This window comes from Hemiscyllium ocellatum, chromosome 31, assembly GCF_020745735.1.
Source record: "Hemiscyllium ocellatum isolate sHemOce1 chromosome 31, sHemOce1.pat.X.cur, whole genome shotgun sequence".
Classification (NCBI taxonomy): domain Eukaryota; kingdom Metazoa; phylum Chordata; class Chondrichthyes; order Orectolobiformes; family Hemiscylliidae; genus Hemiscyllium; species Hemiscyllium ocellatum.
In genome coordinates, this window is record NC_083431.1 from 41,932,900 (window position 1) to 41,954,852 (window position 21,953).

Here is a 21,953-nt window from a genome sequence, read left to right on the forward strand (position 1 = left end):
AATTATATGGAACCATGTGGTTTCCAAGAAGTGCCTTGTTAAAAAGTAAGTTCCAATGTGTCTTTTTGGAGAAATAAAAGTCTCTAGACATACCACAATTTTTCCAAACTCAAATGCGCAAACATTAATGAATATGAAGTGCCTTCAATACACAGTGGATATGTGTGAGGATGGTCCAAGACAGACAAGAATGACGAACTGTGACAATAAGTCTCCGGTCAAGTGTATCTACAAGCAGCGATACAACCAGAGGCTTAGTCTTCTATATTTCCACCAGTACTAAAGTCAAACAATCCTTAATTGGCTTGAATCTGGTGAAATTTTCGCTTTGGTTAAAATGAATGTCTTGCTGGGAATTCTCTTCCAGAAATGGCTGCATCTCATTCACAATGAAGATTTGTTATAGTGGATAGTGTCCCTCATCAATAGTGACCTAATTACAGGGTGTTTCATTGTATGTTAACACAACTCTATCACCAATCCTGACCTTCTTGGTGATAGTTTTCAAGTGCTACAGAAGAAGCAGTGATGAGTTACTGCTATACAAATTGATACATGCTTTTCATTTCAACTACACTGAACTGCTGTTGGGGGCAGTGCATTTTTAAGGTGATGGTTAGTATTTTGATCAACAGGCTTTTTTTTGTCTTGAATGCTGTTGGAGCTGTTCTCACTCATGTAAGTGGTAAGTATTCCCTAAAACTCATGGCTTTCGAGTTATAGGTTGTGGAATTGCTTTCAGGAAGTCAGGATGTGAATCACTATAGAATACCCAACCTCAGATGTACTCTTGTAGCTTTTGTAATGATGTAGTCCAGTTAAGTTTCTGGTTAATGATGACCCAAGTTGGTGAATTTGATCATAGTAATGCCATTGAATGTCAAAGGCCGTGGTTAGACTCTCTTAGGTTGGGGATGTACATTGCAGAATACTTATGTGGCAAGAATGTTAACCCAAATCTGGTTGTCTGTGGGCATAGCCTGCTTCATTAACTGAGGAGTTGTGAATCACAGCATAATTATTTATGCACTTTTCTATTGTTGGTCTTTGAAGGTAGGATGAAGGTGATGAAGATTTTGATTAGATTAGATTCCCTACAGTGTGGAAACAGGTCCTTCGGCCCAAACAAGTCCACACTGACCCTCCGAAGAGCAACCCACCCCTCTCTGACTAATGCACCTAACACTATGGGCAATTTAACATTGCCAGTTGACCTGACCTGCACATCTTTGGATTGTGGGAGGAAACCAGAGCACCCAGAGGAAACCCATGCAGAGCATGTGCAAACTCAACACAGACAGTCGCCCGAGGCTGGAATTGAACCAGGGGCCCTAGTGCTATGAGGCAGCAGTGCTAACCGCTGTGCCACAATGCCACCCTAATTCATTCACAGGATGTATGTGTCACTGGCTAAGCCAGCATTTATTGCCCATCCCTAATTGCCCTGATGGCAGTTAAGAGTCAAAAACAGAGGTGTACCAAATTCCTGGGGGAAATTTGCTAATGCTCTTTGGGTGGGTTTAAACTAATTCAGCAGGAGGATGTGAACCTAAATTGTAGCCTGAGTATAGAGGATGGTGAGAGAAGGGAGGTCTGAAATAAGGTTTTGAGGTCGCAAGAGGGCACCGGCAAGCAAAGCGGTTTGAAGTGTGTCTATTTCAACACCAGGAGCATCCGGAATCAGATGCGTGAACTTGCAGCATGGGTTGCTACCTGGGATTTCGATGTCATGGCCATTTCAGAGACATGGATAGAGCAAGGACAGGAATGGTTGTTGCAGGTTCTGAGATTTAGATGTTTCAGTAAGAACAGACAAGATGATAAAAGAGGGGGAGGTGTGGCATTATTAGTCAAGGACAGCATTACTTTGGCAGAAAGATTGAGGATTCAGCTACTGAGGTAGTATGGGCTGAGGTTAGAAACAGTGAAGGAGATGTCACCCTGTTGGGGGTTTTCCATAGGCCTCCGAACACTTCCATAGACGTAGAGGATTGGATTGCAAAAAAGACTCTGGCTAGGAGTGAGAGTAACAGGGTAGATGCTATGGGCACCTTAACTTTCCAAATATTGACTGGAAATACTATAGTTTCAAGTACTTTAGATGGATCAGTTTTTGTCCAGTGTGTGCAGCAGAGTTTCCTGACACAGTATGTAGACAGGCCAACAAGGGGTGAGGTCACATTGGATTTGGTACTGGGTAATAAACCCAGCTAGGTGGTAAATTTGGAGGTAGGTGAGCACTTTAGTAATAGTGACCACAATTCAGTTATGTTTACTTTAACGATGGGAAGGGATAGGTATGTACCGCAAGGCAAGAGTTATAATTGGGGCAAAGGCAATTATGATGCAATTAGGTAAGATTTAGGATGCGTAGGATGGACAAGGAAACTACAAGGGAATGGCACAATTGAAATGTGGAGCTTATTCAAGGAACTCCTACTGCATGTCCTTGATAAGTATGTACCTGTTAGGCAGGGAGGAAGTGGTCGAGTGAGGGAGCCGTGGTTTACTAAGGAAGTTGAATCTCTTGTCAAGAAGAAGAAGAAGGCTTATGTTAGGATGAGATGTGAAGGCTCAGTTCGTGCGATTAAGAGTTACAAAGTAGCCAAGAAAGACTGAAAGAGAGAGCTAAGACGAGCAAGGAGCGAATATGAGACGTTGTTCGCAGATAGGAGCAGGGAAAGCTTTCTATAAAAGAATGACTAGATAAGGTTAGGGCCAATCAAGGGCAGGAGTGGGACGTTGTGTGTGGAGTCAGAGGAGATAAGGGAATTGCTAAATTAATATTTTTTGTCAGTATTTACCCTGGAAAAAGACAATGTTGTCGAGCAGAGTACAGAAAAACAGGCAATTAGACTAGATGGGATTGAGGTTCACAAGGAGGAGGTACTAGAAATTCTGGAAAGTGTGAAAATAGATAAATCCCCTGTGCCAGATGCGATTTATCCTCGGATTCTCTGGGAGGCCAGGGAGGAGATTGCCGAGCCTTTGGCTTTGACCTTTATGTCATCATTGTCTACGGGAATAGTACCAGAAGACTGGAGGACAGCAAATATTGTTCCCTTGTTCAAGAAGGTGAGAAGAGACAACCTTGGTAATTATAGACCAGTGAGCCTTACTTTGGTTGTAGGTTATGTGTTGGGAAAGGTTATAAGAGATAGGATTTATAACCATTTAGAGAGGAATAAGTTGATTAGGGATAGTCAACACAGTTTTGTAAAAAGTAAGTCATGCATCACAAACCTTATTGAGTTCATTGAGAAGGTGACCAAACAGGTGGATGAGGATAAAGCAGTTGATATGGTGTATATGGATTTCAGTAAGGCATTTGATAAGGTTCCCCATGGTAGGCGACTGCACAAAATGTAGAGTCATGGGGTTAAGGGCGAATTAGCAGTTTGGATCAGAAATTGGCTAGCTGAGAAAAGGCAGAGGGTGGTGCTTGATGGGAAATGTTCATCCTGGACTTCAGTTACTAGTGGTATACTAGTGGAGGTGTTTTGAGCCGCTGTTGATTGTCAGTTTTGTAAATGACCTGGATGAGGACGTAGAAGGATGGGTTAGTAAATTTGCAGACAACACTAAGGTCGATACAGTTGTGAATAGTGCTGTAGAATGTTGTAGGTTACAGAGAGGGATATAGATAAGCTGCAGAGCTGGGCTGAGGGGGCAAATGGAGTTTAATGCAGAAAAGTGTGAGGTGATTCACTTTTGAAGGAGTAATGGGAATGCAGAGTACTGGGCTAATGGTAAGGTGGTTGGTAGTGTAGATGAGCAGAGAGACCTCGGTATCCATGTACATAGATCCTTGAAAGTTGCCACCCAGGTTGATAGGGCTGTTAAGAAGGCATTCAGTGTGTTTGCTTTTATTAGTAGAGGGATCAAGTTTCGCAACCATGAGGTCATGTTGCAGCTGTACAAAACTCTGGTGCGGCCGCACTTGGAATATTGCCTGCACTTCTGGTCACCGCATTATAGGAAGGATGTAGAAGCTTTGGAAAGGGTTCAGGGGAGATTTACTAGGATGTTGCCTGGTATGAAGGGAAGCTCTTATGAGGAAAGGGTGAGACACTTGAGGCTGTTTTCATTAGAGAGAAGGAGGTTGAGAGGTGAGTTAATTGAGACATATAAGATAATCAGAGGGTTACATCGGGTGGACAGTGAGAGCCATTTTCCTAGGATGGTGATGACTAGCACGAGGGGGCATAGCTTCAAATTGAGGGGTGATAGATATAGGGCAGATATCAGAGGTGGTTTCCTTACTCAGAGAGTAGTAGGGGCATGGAACACACTGCCTGCAACAGTTGTAGACTCGCCAACTTTACTGGCATTTGAATGGTCATTGGATAGGCATTTGGATGAGATTTGAATACTGTAAGTTAAATGGGTTTCAGATTGGTTCATAGGCCGGTGCATCATCGAGGGCCAAAGGGCCTGTACTGCATTGCAATGTTCTATGTTCTCTGTACATTACTGAGGATCTGGACTCATATGTACGCCAGACCGGGTAAGGATGGCAATTTTCTTCTCTCAAAGACATTTGTGGTTGGACCTAGCATAATGTCTGAAGGATCATGTGTGCAAAGTCCTGGAGATGATAAGATTACTGTCACAACCATTATTGTCTACTGTTATGCTAGATATAAATCTTAACCAGTGGGAGTTACCCCAAATTCCACTGACTTCAATTTTACTGAGGTTCCTCAATGTCACGCTTCGTCAGATACTGCTGTTTTGTCAAGGGCAGTCGGTCTCATTTTACCTCAGAATTTTGCACTTTCATCCATGCTAGGACTATTGATATAAAAAGGCTTAAGGCTGAGTATTCCTGTCAGAAGCCAAACTAGGCTGAGCAGTTTATTGCTAAATATTTGCCTCTTGGTAGAGCTGTTGAAGATGCTTCCATCAGTTTGCTAATGATTGCCAGTAGATGCTGTAGTTGGCCAAATCACATTTGTCCAGTCTTATTTTCAACAGTAAACATTCAGCAATTTCCTGTTTGTCACCTCATATTCACTTTGGCATATAAGTCAAATTTAAACAGCAACTACAAAGCAAGTTTTCAGTTAATTGCTTCTCTGCTGTCTTTTCAAATGATATTTGATATTGGAATGTGGCAGAATAACAGTTCAATAGTTCTGTCATAATTTTAGATTGTCAAGCAGATATATTAAACAGTAATAGAACAAGTGAATAGTAGTAGGAACACAGCATTTATTTTGATAATAGTCGTTTCAACTCTGTCAGCTGCCTGAACAGTAAAAAAAAAATCAATGGTTTGCAATTCCTATGTTAGACTAAGATATAAATAACTTGCTTTTGAAGCCTTTTTTTTGTTTTCACACCATCCACATGAATTACAGGTTGTTCTGCTATATCGCATGTTTCATCTACAGGTCGTTCTGCTATAACGCACATTTGCTGTAACAGTTGACAAATAGGGCACGCTGTTTCTAAAGCGTGAACATTTAAAATGTGTGTTGGCTATAGTGCGTTTACATCGTCAACACTTTGAGTGTTATTTGTATTGCACGATTCTTACGTAGCGCAGCATGGCACAAGAATACAACTGTTGTGCTATAGCAGAAATGACTGTAACTGCATTAACTAACTTTTAAATGATTCAATACAAACTACTATTCGAGGAGCCACATAGTCTTCTGGCAATATGGGTAGAACTCAGGAATAGGAAAGTTGAATGCTGGTAGTATACTACAGGCCTCCCAACAGCCAGCAGGAGATAGAGGAGAGAATATGCAGACAGATTTTGGAAAGATGTAAAAATAGCAGGGTTATTGGGATGGTTTATCAAAAGGAATGAGTCAGACAGTCATAGAGTCGCACAGCACAGAAACAGACCCTTCGGTCTAACTTGTCCACACAGAACAGATATCCCAACCCAATCTAGTCCCACCTGCCAGCACCCAGCCCATATCCCTCCAAACTCTTCATATTATATACCCACCCAGATGCCTCTTAAATGTTGCAATTGTATTTTTTTTAGATTAGATTACTTACAGTGTGGAAACAGGCCCTTCGGCCCAACAAGTCCACACCGACCCGCTGAAGCGCAACCCACCCATACCCCTACATTTACCCCTTACCTAACACTACGGGCAATTTAGCATAGCCAATTCACCTGACCCGCACATCTTTGGACTGTGGGAGGAAACCGGAGCACCCGGAGGAAACCCACGCAGACACGGGGAGAACGTGCAAACTCCACACAGTCAGTCGCCTGAGTCGGGAATTGAACCCGGGTCTCAGACGCTGTGAGACAGCAGTGCTAACGACTGTGCCACCGTGCCGCCCACCCTCTGGCAGCTCATCCAAGATCAGTTGTGAACTCTGCTGTTTGTTAACTTTCCTAGACGCATTCCGATGTCCGGCGATACATGAATTCAACAGCAAAGGCAGTAACTGTGCAGGTCACTGCTGTGTCAGTTAGCAAGTGTGGGTTTCTTTCTCTCGCGCTCTCCTGCACTGACCTGACCATGTGCTGCCTTCGTCTATCCCTTCCTTTTAAAGATGCTGTTGTTTTGACTTTTTTTTCTCCAAAGTTCCAAAACAATGCAATAGCATATAAAACAGTAATTGCTGCTCCTGGAATTCGAGGAAATCACCTCCAATACCTAAAATACCTCAAAAAAGAAGCAGTCTGTTACAGCCAGAAATTTTTTCCTGTCCTCCATCTTGGATTACCCAGAATCCTATTTCTCTATTTATTATAATTCTATTTCCAGCACTTGGCCCATGGCCTTGTATGCTAAGGCATCTAAATACTTAATAAGTATTTTGAGGGCTCCTGCCTTAATCATCCTTTCACACAGTGAATTCCAGATACTCACAGCCCTCTGGGTGAAAAGGTTCTTCCTCAAAACTCCTGCTGCTTACCTTAAAACTGTGTCCCCTGGTTATTAATCTCTCTACTCGAAGGAAACATTTCTCCCTACCTACCCTGCCTTACCCCTCAACACTTCGTATTCCTCAATCAGATTCACCTTCAGGATTCTCTACTCTAGGGAAAACAAACCCAGTCTATCTAGAGCTAAAGAAAGAAGTATAGATGCTGGAAATCTGAAACAAACCCAAATTATTCAGAACAGGTCTGATTAAGTTCAAAGTTTGGGAGAAGATTTGTAGCTCGGGTGCTCGTTGTTGTGGTCCTGTTCACCGAGCTGGAAATTTGTGTTGCAGACATTTCGTCCCCTGTCTAGGTGACATCCTCAGTGCTTGGGAGCCTCCTGTGAAGCGCTTCTGTGATGTTTCCTCCAGCATTTATAGTGACTTGTCTCTGCCGCTTCCGGTTGTCAGTTCCAGCTGTCCGCTGCAGTGGCCGGTATATTTGGTCCACGTCGATGTGCTTATTGATTGAATCTGTGGATGAGTGCCATGCATTTAGGAATTCTCTGGCTGTTCTCTGTTTGGCTTGTCCTATAATAGTAGTGTTGTCCCAGTCAAACTCATGTTGCTTGTCATCAGCCAGGGAATTCCTAGAGGCAAGGCACTCATCCACAGATTCAATCAATAAGCATATCAACCTGGACCCAATATACCGGCCACTGCAGCGGACAGCTGGAACTGACAACCGGAAGCGGTGGGTACAAATCACTATAAATGCCGGAGGAAACATCACGGAAGCACTTCACAGGAGGCTCCCAGGCACTGAGGATGTCACCTAGACAGGGGACAAAACGTTTGCAACACAAATTCCCAGCTCGGCGAACAGAACCACAACAGTTCTGAATAAGGGTTATTGGACTTAAAATGTTATTTTTTTTATCTCCATAAATGCTGCCAGATCTACTAAATTTCTGCAGAAATTTCTGTTTTTTTCTCAACCTATCTAGTCTCTCTACATAGCTGAATCGCTCCAGGCCAGGCAACATTCTGGTGAATGTCTTCTGTACCCTCCAATACAATATTATTACTATAGTGTGGTACCTTAACTGCAACATAACTCCTGCAATGCCTACAAACTAATAAACAGGGCAGGCAGGAACAAAGCAGAGAATCAGTTTGGACTGATAAATTAAACTGTATTTATTTCGATGCAAGAGGCCTAACAGGAAAGGTAATGAATTCAGGGCATGATTAGGAACATGGAGCTAGGATATCATAGCAATTACAGAGATGTGGCTCAGGGAAGGACAGGTTTGGCAGCTTAATGTTCCAGTATACAAATGCAACAGGAAGGATAGAAAGAGGGGAACAAGAGAGGAGTTGGAGGGGGGTGGATTTTTTGATGAGGGATAACATTACAGCTGTACTGAGGGAGGACATTCGTGGGAATACATCCAGGGAAGTTATTTGGATGGAACTAAGAGTTAAGAAAAGAATGGTCATCTTATTGGGATTGTATGATAAACACCCCCCCCCCACCCAAAGTCAACGTGAAATTCAGAAACAAATTTGCAAGGAGATGTCAGCTATCTGTAAGAATAATAGGGTTGTGATGGTAGAGGATTTTAACTTTCCACACATAGACTGGGACTGCCATAGTGTTAAGGATTCAGATGGAGAGGAAGTTGTTAGGTGTGTACAAGAAAATTTTCTGTTTCAGTATGTGACTGTACAAGTGAGAGAAGGTGCAAATCTTGATCTACTCTTGGGAAATAAGGCAGGGCAAGTGACTGAGGTATCAGTGGAGCAACACTTTGGGACCAGCAACCATAATTCTATTAGCTGTGGTTGTGGGTATGTTCACCGAGCTGGGAAGTTGATTTGCAGACATTTAGTCGCGTGTCTAGGTGACATCTTCAGTGTTTTGGAGCCTCCTTTGAGGCGCTGCAATACTGTCTCTTCTGGAACTTATTTGGCTACATTCCTGCTGATTTTGGTTGCCTTTTATGGTTGTTCGTTGTAGTGGCCGGTATATTGGATTTCAGTCTATGTGTTTGTTGATAGAGTCTGTGGATGAGTACCATGCTTCTAGAAATTCTCTGGCTGCCCTCTGTTTAGTTTATCTATGATCGTTGTGTTGTCCTCATCGAATTTGTGGTCATCTGTGTATATGGCTACTAGGGACAGCTCATCATGGCATTTAGTGGCTAGTTGCTATTCGTGGATGTGGATTGCCAGTTGTCTGCCTGTTTGTCCTATATCGTGTTACATGCAGTTTTTGCATGGAATCTTGTAAATTACGTCAGTCTTGCACATGATGGGTGCAGGGTCTTTTGTTCTGATGAGTTGTTGTTTGTGCGTGGCTGTGGGTTTATGGGCTGTCATAAATCCCAGTGGGCGGAGAAATCTGGCTGTCAGTTCCAAGATGTTTCTTATATAAAGTAGTGTGACTAGTGTGTTAGATCCTGGCATGTTCTTGTCGCATTGTTTATCTGCTAGTCATCTGCAGATGAAGTTGCAGGGGTATCCATTTTTGGTGAACACTCTGTAGAGGTGTTCTTCTTCTTTTCTTCACAGGTCAGTGTGTTGTAGGCCTTTTGAACAGGGTCCTAATGTAGCATCTTTTGTGTGTGTTTGGGTGGTAGTTCAGGATCTGGTCTGTATGTGTGGCTTTTCCGAACACTTCCTGTACACACAGATGAAAAGGACCACAAATTTGATTAGATTAGATTACTTAGATTAGATTAGATTACTTACCATGTGGAAACAGGCCCTTCGGCCCAACAAGTCCACACCGACCCGCCGAAGCGCAACCCACCCATACCCCTACATTAACCCCTTATCTAACGCTACGGGCAATTTAGCATGGCCAATTCACCTGACCCGCACATCTTTGGACTGTGAGAGGAAACCGGAGCACCGGAGGAAACCCACGCAGACACAGGGAGAATGTGCAATCTCCACACAGTCAGTCGCCTGAGGTGGGAATTGAACCCGGGTCTCTGGTGCTGTGAGGCAGCAGTGCTAACCACTGTGCCACCCACAAACCGTTGACTGGAACAACACAACGATCATAGGGCAAGCTAAACAGAGGACAGCCAGAGAATTTCTAGAAGCATAACGCTCATCCACAGTCTCCATCAACAAAAACATAGACCTAAACCCAATATACCGGCCAAAACAATGAACGACTGGAACCGGCAAACAGAAGCAACAAGAACAGAACCAAATAAATTCCAGAAGACACAGTACAGCAGTATTTCACATGAGGCACCAAAGCACTGAAGATGTGCTGTATTGCTCTTTGTTCTAGTCTTTGTTCTAATTAAAAAGAGAAATGTTGATAGATGTCTTCAAACAGTCAAGGACAAAGCAGAGTTCTCTAATGCAATTTAAGAATTTTGTCTCTCCTACCTTGCGCACTAAAACCAGCCTAGTTAAAATTTGGGTATTTAAAATCACCTCCATTAATGCCAATTATTCTTACATTTCTTTCAATCTCTCTCTGGGTATTTGAGGATCGACAGTATACATTTGCTCCTTTAGAAGATTTTACTTCTACTCATGTAGTCTATTTGTTAATCCTTTCAAGATATCATCCCTCTTCAATGCTTTAAACATTCCTTGATCAATATTGCGACGCCCCTACCCTCCCCATCTTACTCTATATTTTGTCTGAATTGCTTATGATCAGAAAGGTTGAGCTGGCAGTCTTGTCCAGCTTTCAGCCAAACCTCGGTCCTATGTATGATACCATACTCCAAAAAAATAGGCAAAGTATTAATGTCTTTATATTTTCCCTCAGCTCATCAATCTTATTCTTTAGGCTTCTTGCATTAAAATATATTTCATTTAGCATGGCAAAGCTTTCTCCTCTCTTTTCTTGCCTTCCTCTGCCTTCTAGACTCATCTTTTGTTTAACTTCTCAGTTTATTTTCCTTCTGAACTAGTTGTCGGGATCCAGTCCCCTGACAGTTTAGTTTAAATCCACCCCAATAGCATTAGCAAACTCCTCATTGAGGACATTGGTTCCATTCCTATTCAAATGTAACCAATTCAACTTGTACAGCTCCCAACACCCCCAGAAACAAACAGTCTTAGTCCTTCAAGAATCTAAAATCCCTCCTGTACCATCTTGTGAGCCACACATTTGTATGTTGTATTCTTCTATTCTAATGTTAGTGATCCAGAGAATACAACCTTTGAGGTCATACTGAATTTTCTATTCAACTCTGAAGTCTGCTACAGGACCTCATTTCTCTTCTGATCTCATTGATTCCAACATGGACCATGATCTCTGGCTGTTCACACAAACCCAAATCAATGCCCTGCACCTGTTCCCTGGCATCTTAAACATCCAAATGTGTTCTCACCAGCACCATGTATAGTTGAAGTAAGATTTCCCTTCGCTTATACTTCAACCCCTTTGAAATAAGGGCCAGGATTCCAGATATTTTAAATTAAACTGTTCAGAGAAGCTGTTAAGCACCTCTAGAGCAGATGGGATTTGAACCTGGGTCTCTTGCTGAGAGGTAGTGACATCATCACTGCGTCTAAGAGCCCTCAGAGTCAACATTCCATTACTCTTCCTGATTACCAGCTGCACCTATATGCCAGCTTTTCTGTGTATTTCATGCACAACTCACAATTCCCTTCGTGTTTCAGCTTTCTGGAGCTTTTTTTCTTTTAAGTACTATTCTGTTCTAGTGTTCTCCTTTCCAAAATGAACAACTTCACATTTTCCGATGTTACACACCATTTGCCAACTTTTTGCGCACTTAATTAACCTATCAATATCTTTATGTAAACAGTTTGTATCCCTCTCAAAACCTGCCTATCTCTGTGTCATCTGTAAGTTTGGCTTTAGTACATTCACTTCATGATCTTCATGCTTCTCATCTTCCACTCATTAACAAGAAGTCAAACTTACAAAGACTTCATAAATTCATATTCGTGATAAATGGATGCTGGTTTATTAGACCAATGGTTCACAGGAGATGCGGCAAAAACTGCTAATTGTCAGTCTTAGTTTTCTGATTAAACTTAGACCAGGCAAGTTGACTCCAATTGATCATGGCATTGCCATGAAGAATGCAGCTGAGATTTTCAATCTCCATAACAAAAACGGTGCAATGTATGGAAAAATTTATTTTACCTACAAAAAAGTGTGCTGTGTGTGAATATATGTATCTTTCCGTATGTACAAATGAATCAGCCTGCAAACATGACTGATAATCTTAAATTAGTTTCTGGTATAATTTTTCAAATAGCAGAATCATACTAGATGCAGAGTTGAGAGGTTTGCAAGCAAGGGCTGGTTAAACACAGTCAGTAGGTTGCCTACTGAGGACAATTAATGGGATACATTGCTTTTTATAGTCTGCCAGTCACTGGGAAGTACAACCCACTAACTTGGTATATAATATTGCCACTGAAACACATATACCACACTACTGTTGTGACAGACAAACTTCTTTTTGACTTGACAGCAGCATCATGTTAGTGAAATATACCACTCGCATATTTACTGGCAGCATATTGGCAGCATGAGACAGCTAAGTTCGCCAGTTTCTTGAATATTTTAGACTTCCACTTCCACTTCAAGGGTAACCTAAGTAGACTGCATACCTTTCATATGGTTGTCAATGAAATTGATCTTGTCCCATGTGGACTGTTTGGAATCCCAAAGTGTATATTGAGCAGTGAACATAGCCTTGCAATTGTTAGTCGTAGAGAACTCATTAGCAAACTTCTCAAACAACATCTCAAGGAAATGGGTTTCATTTGATTGCTCCATTTCAATAGTAAATTTAAATACACAACGGAGTTTATGCAGCTGTGTAAAAAAATTCTTTGATGTAGCTGTGGATTCAAATGTTGCAATATGTCATTTACACATTGAAAGTCTGCAAAGAGTAATAGGTTAGTATCATTCCTTCAAAGTAATGGTAATGGTAAATCATAAAGATGTTTGATCAAAGGGATCCCATGGCAAAACTATCAACATTGGTGTATACAGTATTACTAAAACTGAACTCAACTACATGTGGGACGAGACTGTCACGCACCTTCTTCTGGAATGTGCCTATGCAGAGGAAGTCTGGAGAGGAATGCAGTGGTATTTGTCGAGGTTCGTCCCGAGCAGCGCCGTGACGCGAGACTCCATGCTCTATGGCCTGTTCCCCGGGACGCACACCGAGACGAACATCAACTGCGCCTGGAGGATCATCAACTCGGTGAAGGACGCTCTCTGGGTGGTCCGAAACCTGTTGATCTTCCAGCTGAAGGAGTTGACCCCGACTGAGTGTTGCAGACTGGCACATTCCAAGGTCCAGGACTACGTGTTGAGGGACACGCTGAAGCTTGGGGCAGCTGCCGCCAAGGCGCGGTGGGGAAAGACCACCGTTTAACATCTGCCTGTCTAAAGAAGATCAGGGGGCCCGTGCAGTCATTTGGGCTCTGCTGACGCCTCAGCTCAATATATGGGCATATGAGTGAGAAATGCACAGACCTGTATGAAATAATGATAATTCGGAGCTGTGTATGTAAATGTTGACATATGTATGGCATTACCTAATGTACAGTGGATCAAATTATTTTATGAATATTTTACGAATAAAGTATATTTTTGAAATAAAAAAAAAGTATTGCTAGGATCATCAGTACAAAGAAAACTGATTCAGACACTAGTAATACATCTAGGTATACATCTGCTATACCATGGTATAGCAATCTAGTGTAATTGTCAATGGTTTCCTTGATTGGCACTTTGGTGAATAGGCTAACATGTTGAAAAAGCACATGGACGTGATATTGCTCTTGATATTTAGGTTTTGTTTGTCTTTGAGCAAGTATTTTTTCCTAATTTTTATTTCTGCTTGGGCCAACATTTACTGTCCTCCCTACTGCCCAGAAGTAGTTAAGCGTGAACCTGTGGCTCTGGAATTGCATGTAGGCCAGATCAGATAAGTATTATCAGGTTTCCTTCCTGAAAGGACATTAGTGAATGAGATTATTTTTTACAACAATTGACAATGGTTACTTTGTGGCTATCAGGTGAGCTTTTAGTTCCAGATTTTAGTGAATACAAATTTCCATCTCTGCTGTGGTAGAATTCAAACCCATGTCCTTAAAACATCAGCCCGAGGCTCACAAGTTACTCGCTCCAGTAACATTAGTGCTATATTTAAAACTGGTTACAGCAACTGTGTCAACCATTTGGCCAAGTCATTCAGTGTTGTGATAGTCACAGATAAAGCAGGACATAAAGGGACATTCTTTTTTGTGTCTTGGGAAGCCTACACATGTGTGAATGGAGTGAGCCATGAAATCAAATCCTATCATATATATTAGCAGATATCTCAAAACCAAAAACAACTACCTCTGAAATTTGTCCTGAAGTGTGGCAATGAGTCTATCGCAGCAGGTCCAATAGATATGAGCTTGAAATTGTCATTGAGCACGTCATGTATTTTATCGAGGTAGTCATGTATGTTAAGTGTGATGCTTTCATTTCTTTGTCAGGTTTATATTAATGTATGTCAGGGTTTGTGAGACTTACACAATGCTACCAAATATTCACATTGCATATGAAGATCTGTCAGATTGCTGTGTGTTCTACAATATTCACATGCTAGGTCTTCTGTCTGTGTTTTCATGGCCTCAGCATTGTTGTTCAATGTTGGTTTGTGGTGTAATAATTGGTAAAGAAAGAATATGAACTCCGAGACTACCTCTTCCTGTTTACTACAGTATGAGGCACACATAAGTTGAAACCATAAGTGAGAGCAAACTTTTCATTTTAAGATATTACATGGTCAGCATTCATTATGCAGTTAAACAGCTTATGCTTAAGAATATTTGAGTAATACAGACCTGTTTCAAGTGGGAAACAAAAACAGAAATTGCTTGAAAAGCTCAGCAGGTCTGAGAACAGAGTTCTGAGGAATGGTCACTCGACACGAAACATTTACTCTTCACAGATGTTGGCAGCCCTGTTGAGATTTTCGAGCAATTCCTGTTTTGATTTTTGATTTACAGCATCTGTAGTTCATGAGGTTTTTATTTAGTTATTTCAAGTGAGTATTGTTTGTGGTGCAGTCATGTTTTTCATTTGCTTTCTTGGTGTCTGCAATTAAGTTCTTTATTTTACCATTTTCTAAATTAACATCTAAATTAATGTTGTTTGGGTAACATAAATATCTTAAAAATGCAAATCATTTGCCAATAGTACCTACAGTGAGATGAAGTTTCAACTCAAGTTATCAGAAGCAGATTGACTAGCCATTACTTTGACATAAAGTAAAAGGAATTCAAAGAGTTATTTATTTCACATCATTCATCAACGAACATGTGAGAGAAGAAACAAATCAAAAATTGAAGCTGAATCATCCTCACTTGACCTGCAATTTACAGCTTTCATCCAAATTACTTTGTACAGTAAACTAAAGACTGGATGCTGCATCTACAGTTTCCTGGCTTACAATCTAAATTGCTAAACCTGTGATAAGAATGAACTATCCGAAGACTAACAGTGTGCTATTTTCCTTCTTTACCAGGATACAGAGATCATCAATACTGCAATACTGACAGGAAGGACTGTGGCCATTCCTTTAAAGGTCGTTGCTGTGGAAATGAATGGAATCATCACAGATGTGTCACCCTCCGTTCAGTGCAGATCAACTAATGAAGATATTATTAAGGTAACTTCACACGTGAGACAAAAATGAACAGAGAATAACTTGTTAGCCAATGTTAGCAGCTGAATTGATTTGTTTCATTCATGCCTTAACAGATTTATTTCAATTAAAAAATGGATGTTGTAGCAGTATTTCAATTATATAATGAGGTGTCAGCAAACATGGTGTCTGGTACCATTCTACACCTCATGTTTTATAAAGATTAACATAATAACTAAAGAATGGGATTGATAGCATCCTGAATAAAAAAAGGTCATATCAGTTGAAAGCACCTAGATATTACAATTCATTGCTATTGTTCAAGTCATAATTTGTGACCTTAATGTTGCAGTTATGTTGCAAATACATTCAATTTTCAACAGTGTACAAGTTACATTTACTCATTGATTCCACACTCTTGTCAAAATAAAGTAACATTGATATTTGTTATCTATTTATAGGGCACAAAAAAGTGAACGCTTTGCCAACTGAGCCTTCAAAACAGTTGAAATTACTGCAGAAAATGTTTAGTGGTTGCGTAAAGTTTTAAAAAGGAATTGCATCTCAATGGATTTAAGCTATTGTAAGGTAGTGTTAGGTGTTTATACAAAAGCAAAATTCAATGGATGTTAGAAATTTGGAATGAAAATGCATGAAATACTGTGCACCTCTTGCAGCATCGATGGAGAAAGAAATAGGTTAATGGGATGGATTTTGTCAGGGCAGGCAATGCTCCCTTGGAGGGTCAAAAATCTGGGGCTAACACAACTGATAGCTGAAGAGATAGTGGAGGCATTAGAAGTGATCTTTCTGGAATTGCTTGAATCAGGGAGGGTCCCAGAGGACTGGAAACTCACTAACATTTAAAAAGGTAGTAAGGCAAAAGACAGACATTCATAGACTGATTAGCCTAACCTCGGCAATGGGTAAGATCCTTGAATCCATTGTGAAAGATGAGACTTCTGAATAATTGGAAGTGTTTGGTAAATTAGGGCAAAGTCATCAAGGGGAGGTCATGCCTGACAAATCTTCCAACATTCTTTGATGAAGTAACAAGCAGTTAGACCAAGGAGGACCAATGGATGTTATCAATCTGGACTTCAAGAAGTCCTTTGACAAGGTGCCGCACGGGACACTACTGAATGAGATAAATTAAGCCCATGGTGTTAGAGACAAGGTACTAGCATGGATAGAAGATTGGCTGTCTAGCAGAAAGCAGAGATTAGGGATAAAAGGGTCCTTCTCAGGATGGCAGCAAGTGACAAGTGGTGTTCCACAAGGCTCAGCACTGGGGCCACAACATTTCACTTTATACATTAACAATCAAGATGAAGGAAGTGAGGGCATTCTGGCTAAGTTTGCAGATGACACAGAAGTCTGAAGAGCAAAGAGACTTGGGAGTTCTAGTCCATGATTCTCTCAAAGTAAACTTGCAGGTTGAGTCATTGGTTAGGAAGGCAAATGCAATGATGGCAGTTTTTTTGAGAGGACATGAATATTAAAGCATGGATGTACTTCTGAGGCTCTAGAAGGCTCTGGTCAGACTGCATTTGGAGTATTGTGCGCAGTTTTGCACCCCATATTCAAGGAAGGATATACTGGGTTTGGACCGTATTCAGAGGAGGTTTACAAGAATGGTCCCAGGAATGAAAAGCTTAACATATGAGGAACATTTGAAGACTCTGGGTTTATACTCAGTAGGGTTTAGAAGGATGAGAGGAATCTATTTGAAGCATACAGAATACTGAATGACCTGGACAAAGTAGACATTGGGAAGATGTTTCCGTTGGTAGGAGAGACTAGGAGCCGAGGTCACAGCCTTAGAGTAAGGGGAAGACCTTATGGAACGGAGATAAGGAGAAACTTCTTTAGCCAAAGAGTGGTGAATCTGTGGAATTCATTGCCACAGAAGGCTGTGGAAGCCAGGTCATTGAGTATATTTAAGACTGACGTAGATAGGTCCTTGGTTATCAGGGGTTACAAGGAGAAAGTAGGAGAATGGGGTTGAGAAACTTCTCAGCCATGATTGAATGGCGGAGCGGACTCAATGGACTGAATGACATAATTTCTGCTCCTATGTCTTATGGTCTTATGGTCTAACTGCAGCCATTTACAAGAGGTCCAACCCAATTCTATGGCAATAAGCAATTAACTGCCTGGTTTAGGGGTTTTGTCCCTCTAAGTGACAATATGATGCCTTGAAGAGCTTCTTGGAACAGTGACAATCCTGGCATTACATCTATTCCAGGTCAGCACTATCAATACTGCCCTGTAATAAAGATAATTAAGTCCAGATTACCACATTCGGTCAGGAGACCTTGGTGGGGGCGAGAGATGGATGTTTCCACTAGGTGTTGGTACTAGAGAGGCCATTGTGTTCAATAAGAAGGCTTCACTCAAACCTGCAGCAAAACTGCAGATCTTAATGGCGAGTCTTCCCATGCCTTTTGAAGAATGCTAGAAGGAATAGTAAATCTGTTCTTAGAGGTTATGATGCTTCTTATTCTTTGAACAAAAAGAGCAAGGTGTGACAGCACTCATTTTGTGCTGCTGAGGTATTGCTAAAGTAAACTCACACAATTATATTGCCTTCTTAATTTCCTCATATACCACAACAAATGCTTAAAAACAAATACTGTTGCCATCTTTACCCCCGTCTCTACAGTAACTCCTAATCACCGCTATCATTCAAATTAATAGTACCACATCCCTCCATTCAAGGCCACTGACACATTCACCACTATCCTCGCTACTGATCATTCTTCTGTCTGTTCACCACTACCTTCCTTCCTGAACACAGATATTCCACTCTAGATCATCCCTCATAATCACTCTCCTCTCTGAACTGCCCATGACCCAATCCACCCCACTCATCCGTGCTCTCTATTTATTGCTATGATTCCTCCAGAAAAATCATAGGTACTTTAAGATTAAAGCTCCACTCCTTCCCAGACACCTCTACCATCTCTCAGGATCAGCCTTCTTCTGTATTGACCATCCAAACCTTTAAAAGCCTACATGATGGCAGAATATGATTTGCTTTCCAAATCCCCTTCTACAGTAAGGTGCAAAGTACATCTGCTTGCTGACTTAATAGCTTGAGGCTGAGAATCCAATTTTACGTGTACCTCAGGCCTATCCACTCTGACATTGATCCCTGAGGCTCCTGCTCACCACCTTTCAGATTTCAGTGTGCAAACCCAGTGCAAAGTTTAGTGCTGACTGGCTACAAATCTAAGATGAGCCCCAACAGTGTGCTTAGCTAGCTAGCACAAACATATTATTTTGCTTCTGTATTTTGTATTTCCAAGCCTTGAATCTCTGCTTAGATCTGTTTCAAATAAGTAAGGGTAGTAAAGCATTCAGCAAGAAAGAGATAGAGTATTATTTAGGAATCTCCTCTGAACTAGTCAGATGCCTTCTGTTGCAAGCATTGTGAAATTCACAACAGTTCGTTAAAACAAGGTGGTTCACTGGACACATTCCATTTTCTGTACACAAAAGAAGATTTCACTATGTGCTGTAAAAAGAAGTGTCCAGCTGCAGCTATTCCATGCCCTGACAAACATACAGCTTCAATGCTATTAACAATTTTTGAGTTACTAGACAAGGTACATGTTGGATGCACTCATCCTCTACTACTGCTGGATAGATTTGGTGATTTTTTGACCACATGGGACTGTAGCATTATCCTAGTGTGACAGCCGAAAAGAATCCATTATTCTGACAGTTTACATCAGTTGACTGCAGCAGATTGTCTGCGTTGCTTTTACCAAGGATGTATCAGAAACAGGTTGTCAGAGTCACTAATGTTATGTAATATATTGCAAGTTGTATGAGCATATTGTCAGATTGAGACAGTCTCTTCTTTACAACTTTTTTTTTATTCCTTTAAGGGTATTAATCACTATCGATAAATTACTTTCTGTTATTAGTAGTTACTCGTTTATCTATGTTAATAAATTCTAGGCTCAAGATTTTAAATCAAAATAGGATTGCACTGATATAATTTCCATATATCTTTACAAAAGCAGTTGGAAAAGAAAAATCATTTTTGATGAGTTACCAAGCAACTAAGGTGAATAGTGTTAAGTGGAAAATAGTTTGCCAGGCTTGTTTTCAGCTATGGGGGCTATTTTGGTGTGCAACCCATTGCAGAATGCAGTGTTAACTGGTTACATGCAGGAAATGTGGCCGGGAAGTGTGCATAGCTGGAACTTCTTTCAAGTCTGAAAGGTAGTCTGTTCTATTAAATGAGATCTACTCTCATTTTACTGAAGTTACTTCAAACTACCTGTGGAAAACTAGAAGAGAAACAAAGGAAAATAAATGAAACAACAGATAAGGAGATGGGTGGGATCTGATTAATCATAACTGGAGGTATTAGTACAGGAGATTGAAAGGAGGAGAGACACACAGCAAAACATTCAATGGCAGAGCAATACTTTGAGCTTCACCTGCATTATGCATTCTTTAAAAATGGAGTGTGAAACAGCACAATTGAAGTAATATTGTTTAAAGGATCAGTAGCTTGATTGCAGGTAAGTAAAATTTGAGCAATTGTTTCACTGTTTTCAAATAAGCTTTGCTGTATTTACTGAAGGATGTTGCCATATTATGATGGAGATGGCAAAGGAATGGGTGATCTGGGTACACAAAGGCTGCAAAATCTTTGAGGCAGCTTTGGGAATTACTTTGTGTCTACAGTACAACAGAGAGATGAAATGGAGGCTGTGAAGATAGCAAACGTCTTCCATTCCTTAAGAGAATATAAACATGAGAAATAAGAGAAGTAGGTTATTTAGTCCCTTGGAGGCATTTTATTGAATGCCTCTTCGAAATCCGAATACACTATATCTATTTGTTCCCCTTTATTCACTCTGCTTCTTATATCCTCAAAGAATTCCAGTAAATTTGTCAAATATGATTTCCCTTTTCATGTGGATCTGCTTGATTCTACTGTGATTTTCAAAAAATCCTGTTATTGCTTCCTTACTAATAGATTGCAGTGTTTACTTGATGGCAGGTATTAGGTTAATTTGCCCATAGTTTCTTGTTTTCTGTCTCCATTGTTAGCCACTGAGAGACCCTGTTAATAGCTATTCACATCCTAGCCTGATTGTTATCCACTCCTTTGTCTGTCCAATTGTCCTTCTCTCTCTTTGGGCTCTACCTCCACCTATTGTTTACTCCTTACCCCCTCACCACCCTATCTCCTGCATAAAAAAAATTTCCTCTTTCCATAAGTTCTGAGGGAGGGTCACTGGATCTGAAATGTTAACTCTAATTTCTCTCCACAGATTGGGCCACACCTGCTGAGCTTCTCTAGCAATTTCTGCTATTGTTTTTGATTTCTAGCATTTACAGTTCTTCAGATTTTTAATAAATGGAGCTAGTTTTTTCCGAATTTCAAATAGACTTTGCTAGACTTGTCACCTAAATGTGCCTCACATCCTGCTGTGGCCCACATCGCTCATATCCCATATTTTCCTATATTTTTCTCTAATCAATACAGTCATAAGGATTAACATCTCCAACAGTCATTTCACACTGTGGTCGGAACAATTGCACATGTATACTCAAACCACAATGTGTTCATCCAGCAAATGCACAACTATTCCTGATCCCAGTTCTGAGAAAGCATCACATTGGTCTTGAAACATTAACTCAACTTCTCTCTCCATAAATGCTGCCAGACCTGATGTGTCATTCCAGCATTCCTTATTTTTATTGTCTGTGCATCTACAATGCCAACTTACTCAGTATCTACCATGGGCAGAATTCAGGACACACACTGAGATTAAATAAAGTTCTTGTGTAGGTATCGATAGACTCATTCATTACAGAAAACCTCCACTGCATTTAACGTTTTTTGATCCCTTAATGAAATAAAACTTTGAATTCGTAATACCACTTTAATGAGCTTCTAACCACTTGGGACTGCCCATCAAATTATGAACTGATAAGTGTGCAAGTGTGACAGTGAAAGCTTTTGAAATCAGTGATGCAGCACCAACCTTGTAATGATAGCCCTAGCCCCAGCAGAATTTGCACAGTTTTGAAGAGCTGTTCTGTGAAGGGCTTTTGCCCAAAACATCGATTTTCCTGCTTCTCTGATGCTGCCTGATCTGCTGTGCTTTTCCAGCACCACACTCCTGACTCTGATCTCCAGCATCTGCAGCACTCACTATCACACAGTTCTGAAGAATCACGCTGGACTCAAGCTCTTTTGTTAATGGATCATTGTATTGCAACAAAATGAATGGAAAATCTGAGCTAAAGACCTCAACTCTCCCACATCATTAAGCAGATGAGACAAAATTTATAATGATGAATGAATTATATCAATAATTCTAAAAAAAAACCTAAAGGGCCTGAAGGTGGATAAATCACCTGGACCAAATGGACTACACCCTAGGGTTCCAACATTGG

General features: G+C 40.8%; 1 protein-coding gene across 1 annotated transcript in view; it reads left to right on the forward strand.

The window, feature by feature from the left end:
• The window catches only part of tmem132e (transmembrane protein 132E), a 533,792-nt gene that overhangs the window by 335,227 nt on the left and 176,612 nt on the right, over positions 1–21,953 (forward strand). Inside the window, exon 5 of the mRNA XM_060847811.1 lies at positions 15,402–15,545. Within this exon, the coding sequence (XP_060703794.1) occupies positions 15,402–15,545 (144 nt within the window). The remainder of the gene's footprint in view (positions 1–15,401; positions 15,546–21,953) is intronic.